The 23,858-nt window shown below is 44.4% G+C and overlaps 1 protein-coding gene across 1 annotated transcript; it reads right to left on the bottom strand.

Annotated features, from left to right (window-relative positions):
* Positions 1 to 832: 832 nt before the first annotated feature.
* Positions 833 to 21,794, bottom strand: Spty2d1 (SPT2 chromatin protein domain containing 1). Its single transcript, XM_055597671.1, has 6 exons — positions 21,407 to 21,794; positions 10,846 to 10,960; positions 8,605 to 10,137; positions 7,028 to 7,199; positions 5,201 to 5,278; positions 833 to 3,831 (listed from the first exon to the last, which is right to left on the bottom strand). The coding sequence occupies exons 1-6, from the start codon at positions 21,464 to 21,466 to the stop codon at positions 3,738 to 3,740; spliced, it is 2,052 nt and encodes a 683-aa protein (XP_055453646.1). The 5' UTR covers positions 21,467 to 21,794; the 3' UTR covers positions 833 to 3,737.
* Between the last annotated feature and the right edge of the window lie 2,064 nt (positions 21,795 to 23,858).

Genomic DNA, 23,858 nt, shown 5'->3' with positions numbered 1-23,858 from the left:
CTGGATGCATGGGCGTGTCCACCAGCCTCATGTACATTCCTAAGGACTCATCGTTTCACTGTCACCCATCTGTCCATGTATGCATGTACCGAGGCAGCAGGCACAGGGTGTCCTCCATCGCTGCCTATTCCCGCCAGGCAAGGAGTGTTTCTGAACTGGAGGCTTTTGTTTCCCAGGCTAGGCTAGAAGAAGCAAGTGCCAGTGGTCCTGTCCAGCCGCCCTTGGAGCTGGCTTACAAGTGGTTGCAGGACGCTCGTTTGGTTTATGTGTGCTGCCTGTTATTCTTGTGGCTGTACAGTGAGCAGCTTTAACCACTGAGCCATTTCTCTAGCTCCTGTGTCACAGATTTGAACTGATATTCTGACAAGAGGAATTATACACCACTGCTGCTGTTTCTCTTCCATGCGAATAAACCGCCAAACCCTGAGCCACATAGCTAGATTTCATTGCTCTGACCACCTTTTTGTTGTTGCTTTTAATGTATTTTATGTTTTGAGTGTTTTGCCTGCATGCCTGGCACTGGTGGAGATGAGGTGTCAGATCCCCTGGGACTGGCATTATGGGTGGTTGTGAAACCACCATGTGGGTGCTGAGTCCTCTGCAAGAGTAACGAGTGCTCTTAATCACTGAGCTAACTTTTATTTTTAAACTTGGTGTCTGAGAACACAATGGCACTCTAGCTAGTGGTAGAAAGAGAAGTCAGTGGTAGGCTGAAGTCAGGGGCACCCCTGACCTCAGAACCTGACAGACCCACAGAGGTTTCTAGCTAGCAGTGTTCCAGGGGATAAGGAATAGCTTCAAGTTTTGATCAATAAATGAAAAAGAGTAAAAATATCAATAAAATATTTTAATGCCTACAATTTCTTGTGTACATAAATTGCAAAACATTCACCTGTATATGCAAAAGTATATTCTTCTGCAGGTCAACAGCACCAGAAAACAAGCTAAGCTATGTCAAAGTTTTCTTCTTTTACATTTGATTTGTCCATTATGTAAAAGACATCATGGATTTAGTAACTCCAAAGAAATCTATATTCCACTCTTAATTATACACTAAACACCTGAATATGTATTTTATCACATCCACTCACAAAATAAATAGTCTAATCAGCACACTGAAAATAAAACAACCAGTCTCTCTTTATATAGTCATTCTCTTTCCAAAAATGTTTTGGTCTCCTGCTATATCTCAGAAATGTACTACTAGCTGCTTTTAAGTTATAAAATACAAAATAATTCATTTCTTGGAGGAAATCTTAGGGGTTAATATTACAAAAACGAAATTTTGAGTTCCGTAGACTTTGTTACAGTCTTTGGACTTTCTCATGGCACACATGTGGGGCTGCCTGTGACAGGTGGTTCCCTGCCTCTACACAGACATGACTGCATACATCGCTTAGAGAAAATACAAAGACCAGTTCTGAAGTAGCTTTAAAAGAAGGTGCCCTTTGCTTTAGCAAGTGGGACTGTGCAATCAGAGCCATGAGTTTTATGAAAACTACTTTCTTGTCACATAATTTGTTAGAGAATGCCACACCCACGATCATGTAGCATTACGTCTGTGAGACAACACCACCACATTCGAGAATTAACATTACCCAATAAAAGGCACATCTTCAAATATTGAATCAAAATCCGAAAATCAAAACAGTAGAGAGAATACATTAAAAATCAAGCACTTAATTTGTAAACCCTGAAACAAATAGCCTGCTCCTCTTTCTTCAAAGGCTTGTGAGCTTTTTCTAAGTGGCCAGGGAATACAGAAGAGCAAAAGGGAAGACATGGTTTGGACTTACAATCTTTCTTTCCCGTGTTTTCAACAAGCCACACAAGCATACTGGTGTAGAAGCTGACGCACACCTGTTACAGAAATGCATTCAGACATGACAAACATTACAGCCTGACTCTACCGAAGTCTAAAACTTTATTCCAGCACAATGGCTCCTTTCTGTGCAAACAGCTGTACCCTGTAATTGCATACAGTAAACTTCCAGCCACCAGAAACCTTGACTGCAATAACAGATTCCAGAGTATGAGTATTAAAAAAAGGTTATCCAAGAAAAATCATGAAGGACGGGGAAACACGTGATGGCAGTAAAATCATGTTCCACACCCACTTTACCACGGGGAATGTCTAACCCTTTACATAAGTGGTGGGACAGGAAAAAAGAAGGCTTTCTGCTACCAGTGTGTAAAGATCTACATGGAGAGTGAGAGTGTTATACCCTCTAAAATCAAATCAAATCTTTGCACTTTCAAAGTCTGAAACTCAGCTCACAATGAGTTAGCTTTAAGGTATGGGTCAAATGGTCCCACATAGGCTAAAAATGGTCACCCATAATACTCAAGCTTAAATAATGAAGACACCATGGACAAAATACATAAAAAATCTGGACCTGTTGAAAAATAAGAGTTCCTTATAGGACACCCTCTATCAGCTCCTACCCCTCATGGCTTAACAGCTTATGACAGCCAGCTTCACTGTGGAATTGTCCCACGAACTGAACTCTGGCTATTCCAACCCTCCACACTTGAGTCTCTAGCATACTACTTCATTTTCTGTTGCTGACTTCTTGAGACATGGCTTCCTTCCAGCCAGACCATCGTTTAGCATGGATGGACTAGAAAGTCTGCAGGTCTGACTTGAAGCAGGATAGATCTTAAGGTTTCACAGCTCAGTAAAACAACAACAGGAAAAAGTATCTCGTCACAGTGCATAGTTCGAAATGAAAGTGCAATATGGACAAAAGAGAAGGTGGTACTCTTGATACGCTAAATATTTAGTTTTTGGTTTTTTGGTCATTAACATTTTCTAAGGGATTTAAGCTAAAAATGCAATGTTATTAACAGGTACAGGGTCACCCTAGGGTCCTAAAAAGCTTTTTAATGGGGAGAATAAAGCAGAGGTGGCCACAACACATGTTGCTTCTTGTTGATTTTTAAACTATTAATCTTTCAAATCTAGTATCTGGATAACCATCTTTCTTTAATATAAAAAGGAATTAAACAACAGCAACAACAAAAACAACACAACAGCAAGGGCCCTTATCTACTTCATACTAAAGTCAACGTGACAGGAAGCCTGAAAGGAAAACTGGAAAAGAATATTCTTGTTCTGGCAAAATTTGTATTTTAACTTTAAAAAATTTTATTACCTACTATAAATTAAGAATGCTTAGCATCCAATTCATAGATAATGCTGAATACAATATAATTCGTTCTATTTTGTACGTCAAAGTCGTAAGGATGAGATCCATGTATAAAGCCTACTCTTTCCTGGGTTTTCAACTCAAACATAGACTAGGACAGGTCACTTTATTGCTGGCAGCATTCACAGAAGGGCCATGCCCTTCATAAGGACTAGTCTGACTGGGATCTGGGTAGTACCCTACTCACACATCAATTGTCTCCTTTTAAAGTAGCAAAGGAACAGTTACAGAGCAGCTGGCTGGTGAGTGGTCCCACATTAGCGTGCATAGCTCATGAGAATCAAGGCCAGCCCCTGCGAACAGTTAGCTTCCACAGAGCACACGGCCAGCATTGTCGGTAGCATCTGCACTGCAGATCCCACCCTGGACTATTTGAAAACAGTGGACACTCAAACGATAGCCTGCAAACGACAGTATGCATGCCTTCCTCGAGTGGCCACTATCAATCTGGACTGGTAAGGGGCCTGTTCAGCCTGAAGGCAGGACATCCTTGCAGCGCTGTCCCAGAATTCACAAACTCAGCAGCAGCTAATGTCGCTTCAGCTTCTTGGCCTTACGACGCTTCATTTCTTCCTCTTCACGTCGCATTTCCTCTAAGTCCTCTTGCATACCTAGCCTTAAACTATGGAGAAATTGTTTTAAAGGATATTTGTTAATATACATGAAATTACAACTTTAAAGAGCAAGACGGGCATCTCAACTGGACTTTCATGAGGACTGTGCTAATGAGTTTGCTCATGCAACAGGGATATACATGCATACATAGAATTTAAAACAGGATCACAGACAAAGACTTTAAAATAAAATTTCACAATAAGAATAAGGAAAAAGTTTTAATATCCACATTTAAAGAAATAAGATATAAATTTATTTCAAATTAAAAAAAAATGGGTTGGGGAATTAGCTCAGTGGTAGAGTGCTTGCCTAGCAAACACAAGGCTCCGGGTTTGGTCCTCAGCTCGGGGGGAGGGGGAGGAAAAAAAAAAGTGAAAACAACAAACAAAACTGTGAGGCCAGGCAAGGTGGTGTACCCCTTTAATCTCAGCACTTGGAGTTGGGTCTCTGTGAGTTTGAGGCTAATCTAGTCTACACATTGAGTTCCAGGACGGCCAGGACTACACAGAGAAACTCTGTTTCCAACAACAAGAATAAAAAGCACATCATGAGTGCAGATGAAGAGGGCAGATTCCAAGGAGCTGAGCTGGGTAAAGGCAGTTGTGGGCTACTGATACGGGTGTTGGGAACTGAATTCTGGCCCTGCACAAGAGCAGTTGTCCTTAACCAGAGTCACCCTTCTCAAAAACACTTAAAAAAAAAAAAAAAAGCCTCCTGATCTGAGTTTGATCCTTGGCACCCACATAAAGGTAGAAAAGAAGTAACCTATACACACACAACCTATAAACACCCAGGAAACAGTCATTAGTAATAATCCATATTCGTCTTTCTTAATCCTTATTTTGATGTTTTATCTAGTTATAGGTCAAGAGAGAAAGAAAGCCATTTAGTGTTTTGTGTTGGGACTGAGGGGAATTATTTCTCTATAAAATAGGGAATTATCATTAATACTGTAAGCAAAGTAATGATGTTACTCTCAGGACAGCCCCAAGAAGGAGGTGGAGGGAATCTAGTCTACTCCTGGGTCTCTGAGATAGCAAAGCTACACGTTCCAAGACTGAGACAAGTGTGACGGGCAGAGAAAAGCAAACAGCCCATAGCTGCAGACCCGAGGAGACTTCCAATTTCACTGTACATCACACATGAGACACTGCGAGCACCTGGCCTACACACTGTCTTGACCCCTACAACGCCTCAGTGAGTAAAGCAATATATTCTCATTTTACATACGGGAAAACCTCAGAAGGCAAGGACTCTGTCTACGGCTTTGAAAGCTGGCCAACGGCAGCACCACTGTGGCCGAGGACCCCATTCCAAACCTGCAGGTGAAGGCTTCTCAGGATGTTCTGACATAATGGACCAGTTCTCCTGCTTACCTCTTGGCTTCTTCCTTCTGCTGCTCCTTCCAGCTGCTCTCCATGTAACGTAAGGCATAGTCACTTTCATCTTTGTATCTGGCAAGAACAAAGTAAAAAATGAACAAATTTAAAGAGCCATAGCCTCTTATTAAAAACAAAACCATGGGAGCTGGAGAAATGGCTCAGAGGTTAAGAACATTGGCTATACTTCCTAAAGGTCCTGAGTTCAATTCCCAGCAACCACATGGTGGCTCATAACCATCTAAGATGAGATCTGGTGCCCTCTTCTGGCATGCAGGCATATATGCAGGTCAAATACTGTATAAATAATAAACAAATAAAAAAAAACAAAAAAAACAAAAACAAACCAAACATGCTTACAACGAAAACACTCAGTTTTACCATTCCTGCAGCCTTGTTTGGGAGACGGCCAGACAATGGGTAGAAAATGCATTTGCAGCAAAGAAATTAAACAAGCTTTAGGTGCTTACTCTTTAGGTGTTACTCTTTCTGAACCCAGCATTAACAGAAGCACCAAACCCAACAAGGCCCCCTACATGTATTTAATAATTACAATCCTGAAAGCACAACCTGAAAATTCATATTAAACTCATTAGACCTTCGTGACCACTGGGAGACGAGAACTTCCCAACAGTACACTGAGGCAGGTAAGTTAACAGTGTGGCCAGAAACATGGAACAAGGTGAGCAGACAGTACTGCGGCCCTGAGCGCACCAGCTCGGAACAGGGTCCTCCTCCCCCCACTAAGTGTCTGGGATGTTCTGCCTGTCTTGGATGTTAAAAGTTTTTCTGATGGCCTAGTTTCTCCAGGGCCTTCTAAAGATGTACAATCAGCGTGTCATAGGAAATGTGATAGGTCTCATCTGTCTTATACACACACAACCTCACTTAACTCCTCCAAAGGGCTATCTGAAAATATTCCTTCAGTTTACCTCAAGAGGATATGGTGAAGCTTTATTTCAGGCCCTGACTGTTTCTTTACACTAATGGCTCACAAAACTTTTAAACATATGCACCCTTACCTGGGGACTTTAAAAGCAGATTTGCATTTAGTAACACTGAGGTGGGGCCTGAGAGCCTGACATTTCAACTAGCTCCTAAGACATCAGTGATAGTGATGGTCCCATAATGGTGACCAGGTCCACATTCTTGAAAGCAAAACATTACACTCAAGAAAAGCAGGTGTCAGATCAGAGGGACTTTTACTATGGCTCTGTGAATGACTTTCTGACTTCAAAGCCCACCTATTTCTATTACTTGAACCTGCTTGATTCCCTATCTTCTTTTAAAGAAAGCAGCTGACATCCAAATGTCACAAAAACTACTCTGAATCCATCAGAAACTATCCTGTGTTCTCTGTTAGTAAGGTTTCTATTGCTGTGCCCAAAACCAACCCTGGGTGGAAAGGGTTTACGTTACTGTATGGCTTGTAAGTCCATTACGGAGAGAAGTCAGAGCAAGACCTGAATCAGGGCTCTGAATCAGGGATGCAGAGCCTGCTCACTGGCCCTGCTCCTCAGAGCTTACTCAGCCTGCTTTGGTATAGCATCCAGGCCCCACTGCGCCTGGGCCTCCCCAATCAATTATCAAGAAAATGCACCCCAGGCTTACCTAAAGGGCAGCCTGGAAGGGGCATGCTCTCAATCCAAGGCCTCTCCCTATGCCATGCTCTCCCTGTGTCAAGCTGGCAGTAAAACTACTCAGCCCATGCTCTAAGATGAAAGCTTTTAGAACAACCAGCCAATCAATGGTTTCCACCTACACACTCTACGCCTCTACTTGTTAAGGTTTCTAAGTTTACATTTAGGTAAATCTTCAGCTTACTTTTTTCGGTCATAGCCAAATATTTCTCGAATGTGCTTGGATATTTCTTCCTGAGGTTCTCCTTCATCTTCGATGAAATCATCCATTTCTGAGTCATATTCATCGTCGTCATCATCATCTTCATACTCTCGAGGCCGTTTGTAGCCAGTGGGGAAAGGAAGCCTGTGAGGACCTAAGAACAAAAGCCACAGCTTCTAAGAACACAGCATGAAGAACTATCTCCTGCAGGTGGCTGGAAGTCAGAGCAGCTGGCGTTAAGATGGCACCCCTGAAGGCACACACACAGGCTGGCTCTGCGCAGGCTGCGGTGTCCCTGCTACATCAGTGTCTAAAGGGACTGAGCTCTTCTTTCCAGCTCACTAGGCATGCCCTGGTGCCTTGCCATGTTTTCTAGCTTAGTTATTCAGACTTGTGGGTTTAAAAGATCAGTAAAAGCTCTGAAACTAAGTCAAGTTACAAACTGCTACAGAATCATTAATATTTAATTCTACAAAATAAATGACCCAAAGTAGTTCCCTATCTTTCCTACTATTTTACTTAACAATTCAAAGCCCTGCACAGGCCTGTAACTTCAGCTAGCTAGCCTTGAAAGCTTGAGCCATCAGTTTGAAGAAGCCCTGGACAACATAGCAAGACTACAACCTAAAAAAGAAAAAAAAAAAAAAACAAACATCCCAAGCATAAAGTATTTTTAATTTCTCATTGTTCCGAGAGAAAGAGAGAGTTGAAAGCATGACTGCATAAAAACCTCATCATCCTATTTTTGCCTACCGACTGATAAAAGTGAAACAATGAGCTGGGATGTAGCTCAGCAGTGAGCTTCCAGGGCACATGAAGCTCTGGGCTGGGGCCTCAGCACTGCAGGCCAGCAGGGTTGCACTGGTGACCCCAGCGCTCAGAAGGCAGAGGCAGGGGTCAGACGTTAAAGGCCACCCTCAGCAATACAGGGGTATCCAGGTTGCAGGTCAACAAAACAAACCAAGACAAAACAACAATAAACAAGCAAACAACCCCCAAACAGAAGAGCAAAAGACGGGTACTCATCAATGGACAGTGAGAGCAACTTTCTAGTCTGTGGAATATACAGCAAGGGATGTTGCCCTTGGTTTCTTTTTATCCTCTTCATGGAGCCTAACAAGCTTTACCAAGCCCCTTTGCAGCATGCAGGATCTACTGCAGGCAGCTGGCACATTCCTAAAGCACCAGTGACAAGGCTCTTCACAACGCCTATTAAAGTGAACAGATCTCAGGATAGTCTAAAACAGCTGCTGGCACAGGACAGGTGTTGAACAGGCATCTGCTGTCTGAACACAGCAGCAAAAGCTCAAGGCTCATAATTACTATGTCATCTTTATGTAAAACATTATCCTCTCCATGAAACCACCGCCTTCTCTCACAAATCACAAAGCCAGATTTACACGTGAGAGAAGGAGGTGAGGTGTGAGCAGTGGAGCCTAGATAAGCCTCTTTTCTACCATCAACAACGAGCACATTACAGGGCACGTGGAAGTGGTCACAGGGTTCCTGGCCAATGGCCTAGTGATAAATATACTCTTTAGGAAGAGGGTCAGTTTTACCTTGGGCAGTTCTGTAGCCAGACAGGAGAGGCTTCATTCCATTTATCGGTCCATTGCTTGACCGACTAATAATATTCTTTGAAGAAATTGTTTCTGAGACAACAGTGCACTTGGGCTTTGTGGGGAGGCCTGAGCTACTAACTGGTCTTCCAGGTCCTAAGCTGCTCACCGGTCTTCCAGGGCCTGAACTGGCAGCTCGTCCAGCTGGAACAGAACCACTTATGGCTTTCCCAGGGCCACTGACTGACGACCGCCCAGGGGGTCCTAGGCTGTTCAATGGTCGCCGAAGGTCATGTGGACTATTTACAGGCCGCCCAGGGCCTCCAGAACTGCCCATAGGTCTCCCAGAACCAGCAGAACCAGTGGTGGGTCGCCCAGGGCCACCTGAGGTGCTCACAGGTCGTCCGGGACCATTTGTGCCATTGACTGTTCGTCCAGAGGGATGAGAGCTGCTCGCCAGCTTTCTGACCCCACTGACTGATTGCTCAGGGCCTGAGCTGGAGCTGCCATCCTGGCGCCTGGGCACAGGGCCAGAACTAACTGTGGGTCGAGCTGTCCCTGGGCTAGGTCGCCCAGGAGCTGAGCCGGAGTTGCTGCCTGGCTGTCGGACACCTGGACTCTTAGCTTTGTTGTGGGAGAGACCCGTGGGCCCAAGCTTGGAATGGCTAGGATGAGAAGGAAGAGATTTTTTGGCTTTGTGCTCAGAAGCAGATTTCTGAGTCCCGCTAGCAGAAGTCTTTGGGACACTGGGTGAACAGGTGCTGGGGTGGGGCTTCCCAGCCCCATTGAAGACAGGTCTGCCGTGACCCTCCCGAAGTGAGGGTTGGGAGCTACTGCCAGGTCCTGCCTTGGTCCTCTCTCCTGGTGTATTTTTGGATGAAGACAAAGCTACTTGTTTCTCATTGGCCGTGCTGGGTCTAGATTTCTTCTCAGAATGAGGAAAGGGCGATCCTTTGGAAGAAAGCTGCCTGTCCCCAGCACCTCTGCTGGGCTTTGTGCCCACCATGTCTTTATGAGAGGGTGCCCTTTTGGACACAGCTGGAGGTAGTCTGGCATCGGTTTCAGGTTTCTTTTTCCTATGCTTTCGTTCAAGAAACTCTCGCTCCCTAAGCTCCTCTGCAGTCATGGGCCGATCTTCTGCTTTTTTCACTACCTTGATCTCCACTGGCTCAAACTGCTTCTTCTCAGCTAGCCTTAGCAGGTCAGTGAAGTTCATGGGCGGTGGGGCACTTTTAAGGGGGGCCTTTGGTTTGCTTTCAACTTTGGGAGGCTCTTGCTCCTCAAATTCCTGGTCTAATTCGGCTTGACTGTAGTCTAGGAACTCTTCGTCCTCCACCTCATATTCTTGGTCAGGTCCCTGGTTCAGGTGGCTTTCCACTGCCTGCCTCTTCTTTGACTTTTCCTCAATAGGAATTCCATCATAACCATGAAAATTGTCCTTTGTCCTCTTGGCCATCGCTCTTGCTTTTTTGTCATGTTTGAGCTCAATTCGCTTCTTCACTAGTTCTTCTTTCCTCCTTTTCTCTTCTAAGGCTGAAAGGAATAAAACAAGAGCACATTATCCCAACAGTCTCCAGAGAGCAGCTGCTCATGCGACACCAGTCCACAGTCAAAGTACAGATGATGCGCAGTTACAGTTTCCAGATATCTAGAAGTCAGAGGAGGAAGTCATCTAACAAAACTGAGTAATTTCTATACAGCTGGGTCAGATATGAGCTTCTCTTTATGACTAAGCAGGTAAGGGACTTGGTTTTTGCTTTAAATATATAATACACCAAGCCAATGGAACACTAGTAACTGAAGTTGTTAAGAATGAATCAATGACTACCTACAACAATGTCAGAACTAAGGTAAAGAATGGAGATACGTTATGGCCAGTTAAATGGTTGCTATACCAAGGCTTTTCACCTCTCCCCACCTTCCCTCAAGAAATAAGACTGCTCTGATGCTCCTGAACTCAAGGAATGATCTTGCCTTGGCCTGCTGAATACTTGAGAGGACAGGTGACTAGAACTCCATGGAGCCTGGGAGTGGGTGGGATGGGGTTATAGAAAACAATACAAATAACTAACCTATGAGCACTCATACACGCACGCACATGTATGTGCGTACAGATGTGCACACATTTCCAAAAAGATAACCCAGAGACACATACACATCATCCCCAAACTACTAAGCTGTTACAAACACACACGGGTTTGGCGGCAGACATGGAAACTGAGAAGCAGCATAAGCACGTACCTTTTCGTCTAAGCTCCTCTTCTTTCCTCCTAAGAAAAGCTTGTACAGCTGCTGACTGGACACCTTTAACTTTTGGGTCTTTCTTGGGAGGCCCCACTGCCAAACTATATCTTTTCTAAAAACAAAAGCAGAATAAAAGCATTAAGCAATTCAACTTTAAAATATAGTCTAGGATGTAAATATTGTTTTTATTTCATCAGATGATGGGAAGAATGAGAGCTGTACCCAAGCTTTACTAATACGTGGCTTGGGCTGAGCCCAGAACGTTTCTAAGGAACTATCCCTAGGCCTAGGCCAGGAAGCTTCCAGCCTTCATACAATCTAATCTTCTGCAAGGTTGGACCTTGAGGTTTCAGCTTCCAGCCTGTCTGCTAACCTAGGCCTAGAATGTTTTCAGCCTATGAGACTTCCTTCTGAGTAAATTCACCCTCTCCAGCTCTTTCTGGACTTTGGCTGGCTGGTTCGACTCAGCTGTGTGGGGAATGTCGAGGTCAGCCTTTTAGAAGCCCATAGGGAATGGCTAGTGAAGTGTCAGTGCCTCCTACAACCCCTCAAAAGGTTGGATTCACTGCACACAGTGTTGATCCACTAGACACGCCTAGTTAAGAGTTTAAGTTAGCCTGGGTACTCCATTTTGAAATAAGGAGCTATCTTGACCAGGAGCTGAATTCAGGTACCAGGAAACATCACAGAATGTGCACCTGGCAGAAAACAAAGTTAGCTCTTCTAGCAACAGCCTCCAGGAAAACTCACAGAATAAATGTTTAGTAAAAAATAGAGACAATCTCCCTGGCAATTGTGATTATGTAAACGGTCATCTCTCCCCTATGGCTTTTACCCAATTCTGTAACGTCAAGGCATGCACCCCCCTGCTTTCTCTCATGGAAACCCCCTGCTTACAGTCTTTCCCTTTAAAAACCCTGCTTATTCAGGGCTCAGGGTCCCACTTCTCTACTGCTTTGCCAGTAAGACTTGGGTCCCGAGGTCAATCGCTCTTGTAATAAAGCTCTTTTGCTCTTGCATTGAGTCGTCTCCTGGTGGTCTCTGAAGTTCCTGTGATCTTGGCATTACACTAGCACACTAGTGAAGTCTTAAAATAGATCTGAAAGACTCCTAAGGTGATCATGCTGCCCCCTGCCCCATCTCCCACATTTCCTTATAGTTGCACCAACCTGACTGACTGTTACTGGTGCTTGAGGCTGGCATGGGATGATCTGGTTGACCTTTCAATCATTTAAAGCTGTTACACTGGACAATAAAGTCAGATCTGCACCTCTGAGTCTGGTCTCCAGAGTCTGATTCCTGGGACTCTGGGTGGGCTCCATCGCCACTCACCCCATTTCCCTTGGTTCCTGATCCCCAGACAGCTGTTCTGGTTCAAAGGCCTCTCTAAGCTGACTGATTCCAATTGGCTTCTCACTCAATTGCTCTGCTCGGAAAGACTGCCCCTGAATGCCGTAAACTGACTGCAGGAACTCTACTGTAGTCCTCCTGTACTATACTGTCCACCTCTGTCTAAATCTGTGCCGCTCTTAAATAGAACCCCTCCCGCCCTTCGTGAGAGCTGGGTCTCCCCTATCCCTGACTCATTCTGTCATTTCTTTCTCTGATTCATCCCTTTGTCTGTCCCTCAATTAGAGGCCACCGTTTGGGATTAAAGGTATACACCATAGGTGTGTCTACATTCCAGGCAGAGGGATTAAAGGTGTGTACGTATTCCAGCTGATCACACAGACTGATCACACACATCTTTGGATGTTATCCCTCGCCGGAACAGCCACGTCGCTGGGTCAATATTCCTCTACACTAGGGGCTGGGCTAGTTGCCCAGTGGTAGAAGGCTTGTCTACTATGTACCAGCTCCTTTTTTGACTTTAGTCCCCAATACTGTAGGAAATATAGACAGAAAACAGGAAGGGACAGGGACGATTGAGGGAAAGACAAGAAACCTAAACAAAGGGCTGACTTAACTGTAATCTTTACCTGTAGCATTGAAGTTCATTAAACATTAATTTGCTACACAAGCTCCTTTACACTGGTTTCCATATCACCAAGATCACAAATACTGCCCAGACACAGATGTGTTTTTCTGTACTTTGGTTTTTAAGTAACTACATTCGGAAAATGACTAAAGCAGGAATAATGATGATTTGACTCCCAGAAGAAAAATAATCCATTTCTTAAGTATCTACTACTAAAGAGGCATGGTAAACAGAGCTAATTCTTATGCCTGGGACCATGGGACATAATTGATGGGGAAGGAATTTTTTTAAATCACAGTGCTAAAGAAAAGGGCCTCACACATGCCAGGCACTCCACTACTGGGCTCTATTCCAGCCCTCTCTGTTCTGTAGGACAGACACCCTTTTATCTTCTGAATCTGTGTGTCACAGTAAAACTCATCTTTGTGGAAAAAGCCAGTGGTTTATAAACCTCAATGCTCTCCCATCCTGTGTACACAGACTTCTATCATTGCCAATGCCAATGCTCTCCATCTCACGTTTAACAGTCTCTCAGCCCCATGCTCTCCCATCCTGTGTATGACATCCTGGGAGGAAAACCAAAGGATCTGCTCATTAGAGGGCTGACAAATACAATGTATCTTGAAATGAGCTCAAGTTCCAACTAAATTTGTCAACTAAAAAAAGCAGCTGGCCAAGAAGACAGGCCTTATCCAACCTGAAAATCCCGCATGATGGCAATGTTGACAGCTGACTCATCCCTGACAGAAATCCTAAGATAGCACCAGGTGTTTTCTAGTCACCCAGACTAGGATACAAGCAGGTTCTATAATTAGTCCACATCTTTGTAAACTGAATTGAGAGCTCCTCTGTTTCAGAACTACTACCGCGAATATAACACCTGATACAAGTTTACTAAGGCACAAAGCTCACAGGCAGCATTCGACAATTTCCATTACTTTTGGTATATTCAGAGTTCACTAGAGCAATCACTATTGGCTTTCAGAATATTGTAACCACCTCAAAAAGAAATCACATACCCTTGAGTCATGATGGGTCTGGCAACCATAGTGAACTTTCTATTCGCTATGCACTTATCTCTACATTCAATAGAAACGAAATCTTATAAGATGTGCAGTCAGGTTAGCTCCCATAATAGCCGCAGTCTCCTACTTAGCTCAGTGACTTCGGAGCAGTTCTGGGGTCAGCAGTTAAGAAACTACCTCAAGATGATGGAATTAAGTATAGACTGCCTGGCTTTTCATACAAAATTTGGACTTGGCCAACCCTGCAAATAATCCCCTCAAATCATTCCCACTTGTCTGTTTCTCTGGAGAATCACCACTCACAAAGCAATCTTTTGCAATTGGACTCTGTGAAGATGAAGCTTCAAGGCTTGTGTTAGGAGGCCTTTGTCAGGAGCTCATTCCTTTAATAGCTGAATAATATTGCAGGGTATAGATAACACAGCATATTATTTATCTGTTCACCAGCTGGCCATGTGGACTCTTTCCATTTTTTGGCTTCATAAAAAATACTGCTGTGACATTTTAGGCGGATATATGTTCAAATTTCTATTGGGTGTATGATTATATGTCTTCGTTCATTTTGTTTGTTTTTTTTTTGAGACAGGGTTTCTCTGCGTAGATGATTATATATCTTAACACTAAGCTCAGCAGACCTTTCCAAAAACTGGTGGGAGCAGACCAAGATATGTTTTTATGGAAGATCTCATAAGATTTCCCTTAACTCACGACAGAAAATGATGTTAAAAAAAAAAAAAAAAAAAAAAAAAAAGCTGGGTGTGGTGATGCACACCTTTTGTCCCAGCACTCAGGAATGTGTTCGAGGCAAGCCTGGTCTACAAAGAGTTCAAGACAGCCAAGGCTACACAGAGAAACCCTGAAGCCTGAGGCTGGAGCACTTAGTATTTATTTTCTTACGGCAGAAGAGTCACTTGGCATGTCCCCTGCATCAGATGGCCACACTCAGCTGGAACAGCAGCACACCAGGACACACCCATCAATTCTGACTCTTGGTTCAAGGCATCAGGCTGCTTCATGGTCTGGGCCTCATGAAAAGCAGCTGGATAAGGTTCTCATATCCTAAGCATAGCCATCTTGCAATGGCAATCTCATCCCTCTTTTGGACCCTGCCACAATGGTGGCACTTCTGTCATTTAATATAGCACCAGAGTTTGTCAAGATTTGTAATTCCTAAGCCGACAGGCTTAGAAAGCATCAAACTATTTAAAAAACATTCCTTCTATTGAGACCATCCTGTCAAGGCTGGATTAAGAAGCAGTATGCAGTCTAAAACCTTGCTTAAGCAAATATGCTCAGTCAGAAACACCACCCCCGCCCCCACCCCCACACTGCTCCTTAAGGGAAAGGAGACTGTTGTAGAAAATATAAAATTACTGATGATTTCACATCACTTCTTATTGGTTAGAGTAGTCAAGTAATATATTTTTAACTTATTAATCAACATCATAAAGTCTCAAACACTTTCTTAAGACATTAGTCAGGGAGTCAGGGACTGAATGCAGGAAAACAGCTCTTTGCATTAAGCTAGCTCAGCCAGATGGAGAAAAGAGCAGTGAGAATAAAACATCCAGACCATCTATTCATGCTGTGTATGGTGTTTAATGCCAAAATCAACTGTTCCAGGGTTTATAAAACACTTGATTAGGATTGGGGCACAGCCCACGGTGTAGCCTCCAGCCCACGCTGGAGGCCCAATCTTGCTTACTTCAGAACACACAAGATCAGTTGGGCCTGTTCAGGTGGTTGGTTGTAGCTGTCTACTCATTTTTATATGCTCTTGGCATATCCTTTTCATCTATATATTGAGGATGTCATGGAAATCCAACAGTATTATTGCCTAAAGCTGTATTAAACAAGTTTAGGCTCTACAGATGAAGATGATGAATTCTCGTACTTCAATATATCCCTCACTCAACAAAGGGCTATGGTTAAGGGCAAGAACTCTGATGAAGTCTGCAGGATTAGATCCCCTGCTTCATTATAACCAGTCTCATAATTCACTGGGTGGCCTTAGGCAATTTCTTCATAACTCAATAGACCTTGGTCTGAAAAATAAAATCTCCTTCATATGCTCATTATGGTGACTAAATTAATTAACACATGAAGTGCTTAGAATACGTGCCACAGGCTCGGCACAATGAATATTAATTGCTATCACCATTGTTTAGAGATTCTTTAAAGTGTTATGGAAGTGAGGAGACAGAATCCCCATAGGGAAGGGAGGAGCAGCAGTTTCTATAGACCCTGTTCCTAAAACTGGTTCGGAAGTACTGCTCTTCTTTGATGGAGAACAGCTGTCTAAGCTAGCTGAGCTACTGGGGATGCCATCGTCGGCCCTCAGGGAAAGGCCAAGATCCAATGTCCTGGAACAACCACTACTGTAGCAAAAACTTGTTAGCCCACGCCATTCTTTACAAGGAACCATTACAATCCCAGCGCTTGAGAGGCAGAGGCTGCCAGATCACTGAGAGTTTAAGGCCAGCCTGGTCTACATAATGAGTACCATAGAACAACCAGGGCTACACAGTAAGACCCTCTCTTTAAAAAAAAAAAAAAAAAAAGTCAGTGACAATGACTGGTTGCATCATCCTGATGAGCTGTTATTTTTGTATTCAGAATTCCTCTGAGAAAAGTGTGTGCCGTGTGCCTAATACTTCCACACGTGATGTAACCCTACCGTTGTTTTAAATAAAACATTAAGATGATTGTTTCACTTAAAAACAAGAGCCATGATGAAAATGTGAGCACAAGCTGAGCATTCTTAATCCAAAAATCCAGCATCCAACATGCTCCCAACTTGCGATGTTTCAAGGACTGGGAGTGAAGTTAGGTAAAAGCATAGGTGGCAGTTTAGTTTGGGAGCCCCCATTCAGTTATTCACAAACCCTTGGGAAATGTCCTTGGCAGCCTGGTTCCTTCCTTGCATGTACTTTGCACACACAACATCACCTCAAGCAATGACCTAGCAACCTCAAAAGCACTCGGCCCCCAACTTGCAGGGGTTAACATGCTCTCCATCTCTGAGACAATGGTATACTTTTCCATCCCCTAGGAACAATCACATTTACAATTTCTAGTCGAGCGTATCTGCAGTTTACCAGGTCCGACGGTTTAGCAGATCCAGTCTGGTTTGGCCCGGTTTTGGGTGCACACACAGAAAGAAAAACTGCATCCTCTTGTAACCTTTCGGGAGAATCTATTTACCATCTGATGCCTATGCATAATTGGGTGTGCACAGGATTAAAATCAGGTGCATTACAGGGAAGGGCATGCATAATAGAGAAATGGTCATGTCGCCACCCACCATCCAACATAAGGAGCTCTCTAACTGTACCCACAGTGGACCAGGCCACTCTTCCCCAGGCTGGAGCCCGGGCCTGAGGGTCTTTACTCTTGTGCTGTCAAGTATTGTCTTTAATCTGTACTATGGCTTTGTTCCAAATAAAATCAGAGTGCTTCTTCTGCAAATGTGTGTATACCATTATTTTCAACTCTTTGGAGGAGAGGCCAAGAACCTGGAAACACCGGGCCAAAACTCGGAAAATTCCATACTTGTCTTCATGCCATGGGTTAAAGTCAATACAGAGGCACTCTAAGGCGCTCAGTGGCTAAGAAAATGTAATGCTCCTGCAAAGGACCCAGGTTCAGTTCCCAGTATTCACACAGAGGCTCACAACTCTCTGTAATGCTAGTTTCAAAGGATCTGATGTCCTCTTCCGGCTTCTGGACTCTAGGGCACCGTATGTACATGGTGCAAACATATAGTCAGTCAGGCAAGACATCCATGTGCATAAAATAAAAATTAAAGATTGTTTCAAAAAGGGGCTAGAGAGATGGCTCAGAGGTTAAGAGCACTGGCTATTCTTCCAGAGGCCCTGAGTTCAATTCCCAGCCACCACATGGTGGCTCATAACCATCTACAGTGAGATCTGGTGCTCTCTTCTGGCAAGCAGACACACATACAGGCAGAATGCTGTATAAATACAAAATAAATAATATAAAATTTTGTTTAAAAATACTGTACAAAAGGAATCTCCAAGAGATACAAGACCCACACAACGGAACTGACATTCCCAACATGTATGGGGGAGGGCTCAGACCTGCGTTGGTTTTAAATGACAATGGCTTCCACAGGCTCACGTTTGCATAGTCAGCCCCCATCAGTAAAGAGTTAAGAGGTGTGGCCTCGTAACTGGAAGAGGCCCATCGCTGGGGTGGAGCTTCAGGGTTTCACAGGTGACAGGCCCAGTTAGCGCTCTGCTACCTCTTGTGGGCCGAGAAGTGAGCTCTAAGCTGCTACTCTAGCACTATGGCTGCCTGCCCTCTGCCACGAGGGTCATGAAATCTAACCCTGTACGCCCCCAACACATCCTTCTATAAGTTGCCCTGGTCATGGTATCTTATCACAGCACCAGGAAAGTAACTGAGGTAGGAGATGAAGGTTGCTGAGCCAGTGGGTGATGGCTGCTCAGGGACGGGGCTAATTTCTTTGGTGTGCAGCCTCTGGTAAACTGCCCCTGCCTCTCACCCATGCTCATGTGTGTGAACTTATCTAAATTCAGTGGATCTGTCTGTCTGTCTGTCTGTCTCTCTCTCTCTCTCTCTCACACACACACACACACACACACACCATGAAAATGGAGGGGGCCTTGGGAGGAAGAGGCATAGTTGGAGAGAGGAGTGAGGGGATAATGGAGGGTGACAATAATTACCATTCATTATTTACATAAATGAAAGTCAAAGAATAAGAAAAATTAAAAATCTCTAAACTACATAAGATATTATATATATATATATATATATCACATATACACACATGAAACATGAATGAACTGTGTGTTTAGACCTCATTCCTATCCTCATTATATTTATACAAATATCACAAATTTCTGGGGGGGAACATTCTGACATGCAGAATACTTCCAGTGCCAAGTACTCTAGGTAGAAGCACACAACTGTAGCTCTGCTACACACAGACACCTACATCTGTGACAGGCCAACATGATGGCTTTAAACCCATTAATAGCCAAGTCAGCTTTCTTCTGTACAGGTATGGCCTACGAACTCTGAAGACTGCAAGTTCTAGGATTCCCTAATCAGGGTTAGGCCAAGTAGGTCACATACACACATACACACACACACACAGGACACACAGAGGACACACAGGGGTGTGTATGTGTGTTCATTAAGATGTTTCTTGACTTAGATGGCAATATTTACTTATTTAGAGATATTCCAAGTATTCATGTAGCTTAGGCTGGCTTGCTACTGTCTTGTAGCTAAGGATGATCTTGAACACCTGATGTCCTGTCTGTATCTCCCAAATGCCAGGAACACAGGCTTTAAGTGAGTGGCCCACATGCTAGGGTAGCAGATAACGTACTCGTTTCAGAAAAACTTGGTACCTTTGGTGCATTCTTAACTGTTTAAATAAAGGGAACATAAATTTGGAGGCCAATCATATTAGTTACATCTTATTTTTCAGAGGAATTTGGGGATAGGGTCCAGAAATAAAAGCAAGCTCAGTGGCAGAGCACTTACTTGCCTTACATGAGAGGCCTTGGGCCCAATCTCATCATTGAGAAAACAATAACACAAAAGCAACACACACATAAAATAGAACTCATGTTGATGTCTGTTAAATATAAACCACGTTATACAGGGAGTTGTTAGTACTCTGTGCTTATCAATACTCAAACTATTTTGAGTTGATAAAATTAAGCTGGATAGATGGATCAGTTTAGGGAAGATTGTGGAGTAAATTTAATACTACTTAGCTTGTTTTATTCCAATTATTTTTTATGACTTTCATTCTATGTAAAAGATAAAGTTAATGATGCAAACTGAGTCAAACCTCCAAGTTTACTAACTCTTTTAGGAGAAGGGAGGATGATTCATAAAACATATCTGTTATTCAACTATTAAATTTTAAATTATGTCACTAATTTACCTTTCTTCACTTTCTGTTAGTACAATCACAGAGCAACCAATAATATGCACTCTGAAATATCTTGCATTTTGAAATTTTCTAGGATTATCTGACTGCATTTTTCTCAGCGGCTATTGGTTTTTAATAATTTATTTATCTTTTTTTTTTAGTTTTTGGAGACAGGGTCTGGTCTCTCTATGTCGCTCTGACTGTCCTGGAACTCACTATGTAGACTAAGCTGGCCACAAACTTATGAGAGCCACCTGCCTCTTCCAGTGCTGGTTTTGAAGGTATGAGCCACCACACCCAACCACCTACTGGCTTTTTCAATCTGGGTTCTGATTCTTCCACAAGACAATTCTTGGACATTAAAGCTAGTATTTTTTTTAACCTTTCTCAAAATTCAATAAGATCTAAGATAAGATGAAATACAAACCAAATTATGCAAAGATAAATGGTTATTAGACCTAACACTGACTTGACTGAATATTGCATAAAGTATTGCTGCTCCGGGTTTCAAAGGCTTGTGCCCAAGGCTTCAACCTGGAAGGCTATGAGATGGGGCTTAGAGAAATCTTATTCTGAGTGCTTATTATCAGGATAGGAGATGACTGATCATATATATGTATCTGTACACATACCTATATATATGAATGCATACACACATATGTATGTATATGCATATACATATTTTAAATATATCAATTTTTACTCATTTTACATTGGAGTAAAAAAAAAAAAGTAGGATTTGACAAGAAGTGGCAAGAGTGGAAAAAATATTGCAATATACAAAACTAGGAAATGTAGAGTCCTAGTGTGATCTCAAATTCCAGCTGATGGACTAAGAGGTGTTTTGAGTTGGCTCCTCACTGACCAAACCGCGGGTATCACAACGCGATATATCGGTTTACAGCTCCTCTGTGGTACCTTCTGGTGATCCAGAAATGATTAGTTTATGCAAAAGAGCTGTAACCCCGGAAACCAGATGTCGGATCACTTCAGCAATTATCTCTGAGCATATCGCCGAGCTGACACATCTACTCAGGTACCGGAACCTAAAAATCTGGAGTGCACTAGGAAACGAAAGCTCAAATCGGCTTTGCCCAACCCGCTCGCTCAGGGGATCGACAGACCGAGGGCCTCACGCACCTTTGACAAATAAAAGGTCTACCACACACCTGCAACCCACATGATCACGGTTGGCTACGGGTTTCCTGCAACGCCCTGAACTCCTCTTTCCAACATAAGACACCTCCTTGGCAGGGGTAAGCGCTTTGGCTCTGTGGATGGGGCCGCGAACCAGGGAGCCCTTTCAAGAAATCGCTGAACATTCTCGCGAAGATCCGCAGTAGACTAGCTAAAAGACCCGAAAGGCGATGAGGCCAAGTCCGTGGAGCGCCGAGCTCTGTCAGTCAAGGGGCTGAAGTTTATTCGCAGCCAGGCGCTTCAACTGCTAGACAGCACCGTGCCAGGCGCGGCTCGCTCACCCACCCTGCGCAGCTCTCCGCACCAACTCCGGGACAGCGCGCAGCTAGGGCTCCCGGGGCCGACGGGCGCTCGCCAGAAGTTCCACCTACCGCACACGAACTTGACGCCCCTGTGTCCTACAGCAACCCCGGCACTCACCGGAACCTGGTTGACGCCTTGTCCTTTGGAAGCGATCAGGAGGATTTCCCTGAAGTCCATGTCTGGCCCAAGAGAGAAGCCCGGCGGGGCCGGCGGCTCCGGGCGCGGCGGGTGCCGGTCTCGCCGCCGAGCCTGGCTCTTCTGACTGGCTTGCCTTGGTGGGCCCTCTCCCGCCGCCCCTCGACGGGGCACTTCCGGCGCCTCCTAATGCCGTGGGCCGCCCCGCGCCGCCGCGGAACACAGCATAGATGCGCGCATATACATAGGTATAGATGTCCACACACTCACGCTCAGCGCCGCCACAGTGCTCGCGAGGATTTGCGCAACTTCCGCTTTCGGGGGCACAAGTAAAGGCGTACGTGGCTCTAGGCGTTGGCTCGGGTGGGCGGGACTGAGGCGCTGCCGGCCAATCAGGTGTAAGATGGCAGTTGGGGGTGTGGCCAGCGGGGGAGCACGGCCAGTCTGAGGAGCTCCCGGGCGCAGGGTTTTCCCTGCCTCAAGGTCGCGCTGCGACAGCCGGTTGGGAGAGGAGAGGAGGGATGGACCCCCTTCCAGGTTCGGGCTCTGCAGGCGTCACGCGTGGGTGTGCGGATCCCAAATGGCGACGTGCCAACAGCTGGCCCGACCGGCCTGGAGCAGGGGATTTCGGTTGCGAGTCTCGGCGCCCGGAAGCTACGCATGCGCACACGTTTCCTGCTCGTCGCCTGGTCCTCGGAGGCGCCCACGGCTTTTTTTTAAAAGCCTAGGGAATGAGCGGAGACTTCAGTCACGAACCGAGCAGGGCTTGACTCCGAGGCACTGCAGAATATACGTGCATTCACTGGGAGTCTAGCTTGGCTCTCACTTGAGTTACCTCGAGTTTGCAGGCCTTTCGGCCCAATAAAGCGCACGTGAATACCTGGATGGGGGGTGGAGATGGACGACCGATCTGGACTGTGAGGGTGGCTACATTGTTTACTAATTATTGTACAGTTTGAAGGGGTGAGTGTATCCTATAGGCCTTATTCTGTGAACAGATTTGACTGCCCTATGGGAGTGGCTCCACGTCAGGCTGGTTAAGAGACCAAGAGGAAGCCTTCCTTCACCCTAGATTTTTTTTTTTTCACTATAGTGTTTTTCTTTGTAGACCTAAATGTTCTAGAATTTGCTCTGTATAGACCAGGCTGGCTTTGAATTCGCAGAGATCCACATACCTCTGCCTTAAGATTAAAGCCTGTGCCATCACTGCCTGGCAGAATTGAGGGGCAGACAAAGTGACAAATCAGAGAAAGATGTGACAGAATGAGTCAAAAATAGGATAGCCCAGCTCTCATGAGAAGAGGACGGGAAAGGGCAGGCAGGGAGAGAGGAGGAGTTTTATACTGAGAGTTTCTTCTGGGACAGTTTTACAGAGACAGGTTGCAGAGGGAACAAACTAGACACAGGTGAAGACAGGACGAGCCAGAGAATGAGAAGGAGCTGGAATAAGTTTGAGGCCAGGCAGTGATTCAGCCAGAAGCATGAGAAGCCAGTTAGAATCGGTCATCTTGGAGGGGAGTTTAGGCCAAACAGCTGTATTGAGCCTGTAAACAGGAGTTCAGAAAGGCTTGGAAATGGGTTTCATCCCCTCATCTGAGGAAATAAAAGACATTTACTAGTTTTAAATGGAAAGTCCAAGAATCTAGCAGTAGCTCAATCCCACAAGGCTGGGCACCTCAGCTTGTCCTCTGTATATTTGCTGGAATCCTGACATAGACTCCAGTACCAGTGAAGGAATGGATGTGTTAGCAAGGCAAGGGCAAGCAGAATTTAAAATATTTTTTTCCACTTCATTATAAACTCCCAGAAGAAAGTGTAATCCAGATTAAAGGTGTGTCTTCTGCCTCAAGATCTGGATCATTGGTGTGTCTTTCTACTTCAAAGGTCCCAAATAGAAGGGGATCCACCCACTTCAAACCAAGCAGAAAATCTCTCATTGGTGTGCCCTCCATTTCTGATTGTAGTTCATTCCAGATGTGTCAAGTTGATAACCAAGAATAGCCATCACAGCCAGTATGTCTGTGTACCACATGCATGGAGGCTAGAAAAGGGCATCCAGTCCTCTGGAATTGGAGTTAGATACAGCTGTGTGAGCTACCATGTGAGTACTGGGATCCAACCTGCGTCCTTTGGAAGAGCAACAAGTGCTCTTAACCACCGAGCCGCCTCTCCAGTCCCTTTATTAAGGTCTGACAGCTGTTAGTGTTTTCTTTCACAGTTTGTAGTTAGATACTTAACACATGTTCTTTGCTTTTTTTTTTTCTTCCCTAATTACTAACTCTCAGGTTAAATGTGAAGATCTGTGAGAACGTGGACAAATTCCTTTACCTATTAATGTTGCCAGCTCCAAAGTGCTTCTCTGCATGCACAGTAGTGAATTGATAGATTTGATGTGCTCATGTGGGTTGTCTGATTTAATCTTTTTTTTTTTTTT

The sequence above is a fragment of the Psammomys obesus genome, unplaced genomic scaffold, assembly GCF_907164565.1.
Source record: "Psammomys obesus unplaced genomic scaffold, mPsaObe1.curated_primary_1811, whole genome shotgun sequence".
Lineage (NCBI taxonomy): Eukaryota > Metazoa > Chordata > Mammalia > Rodentia > Muridae > Psammomys > Psammomys obesus.
This window is presented reverse-complemented; position numbering and strand designations above follow the sequence as displayed.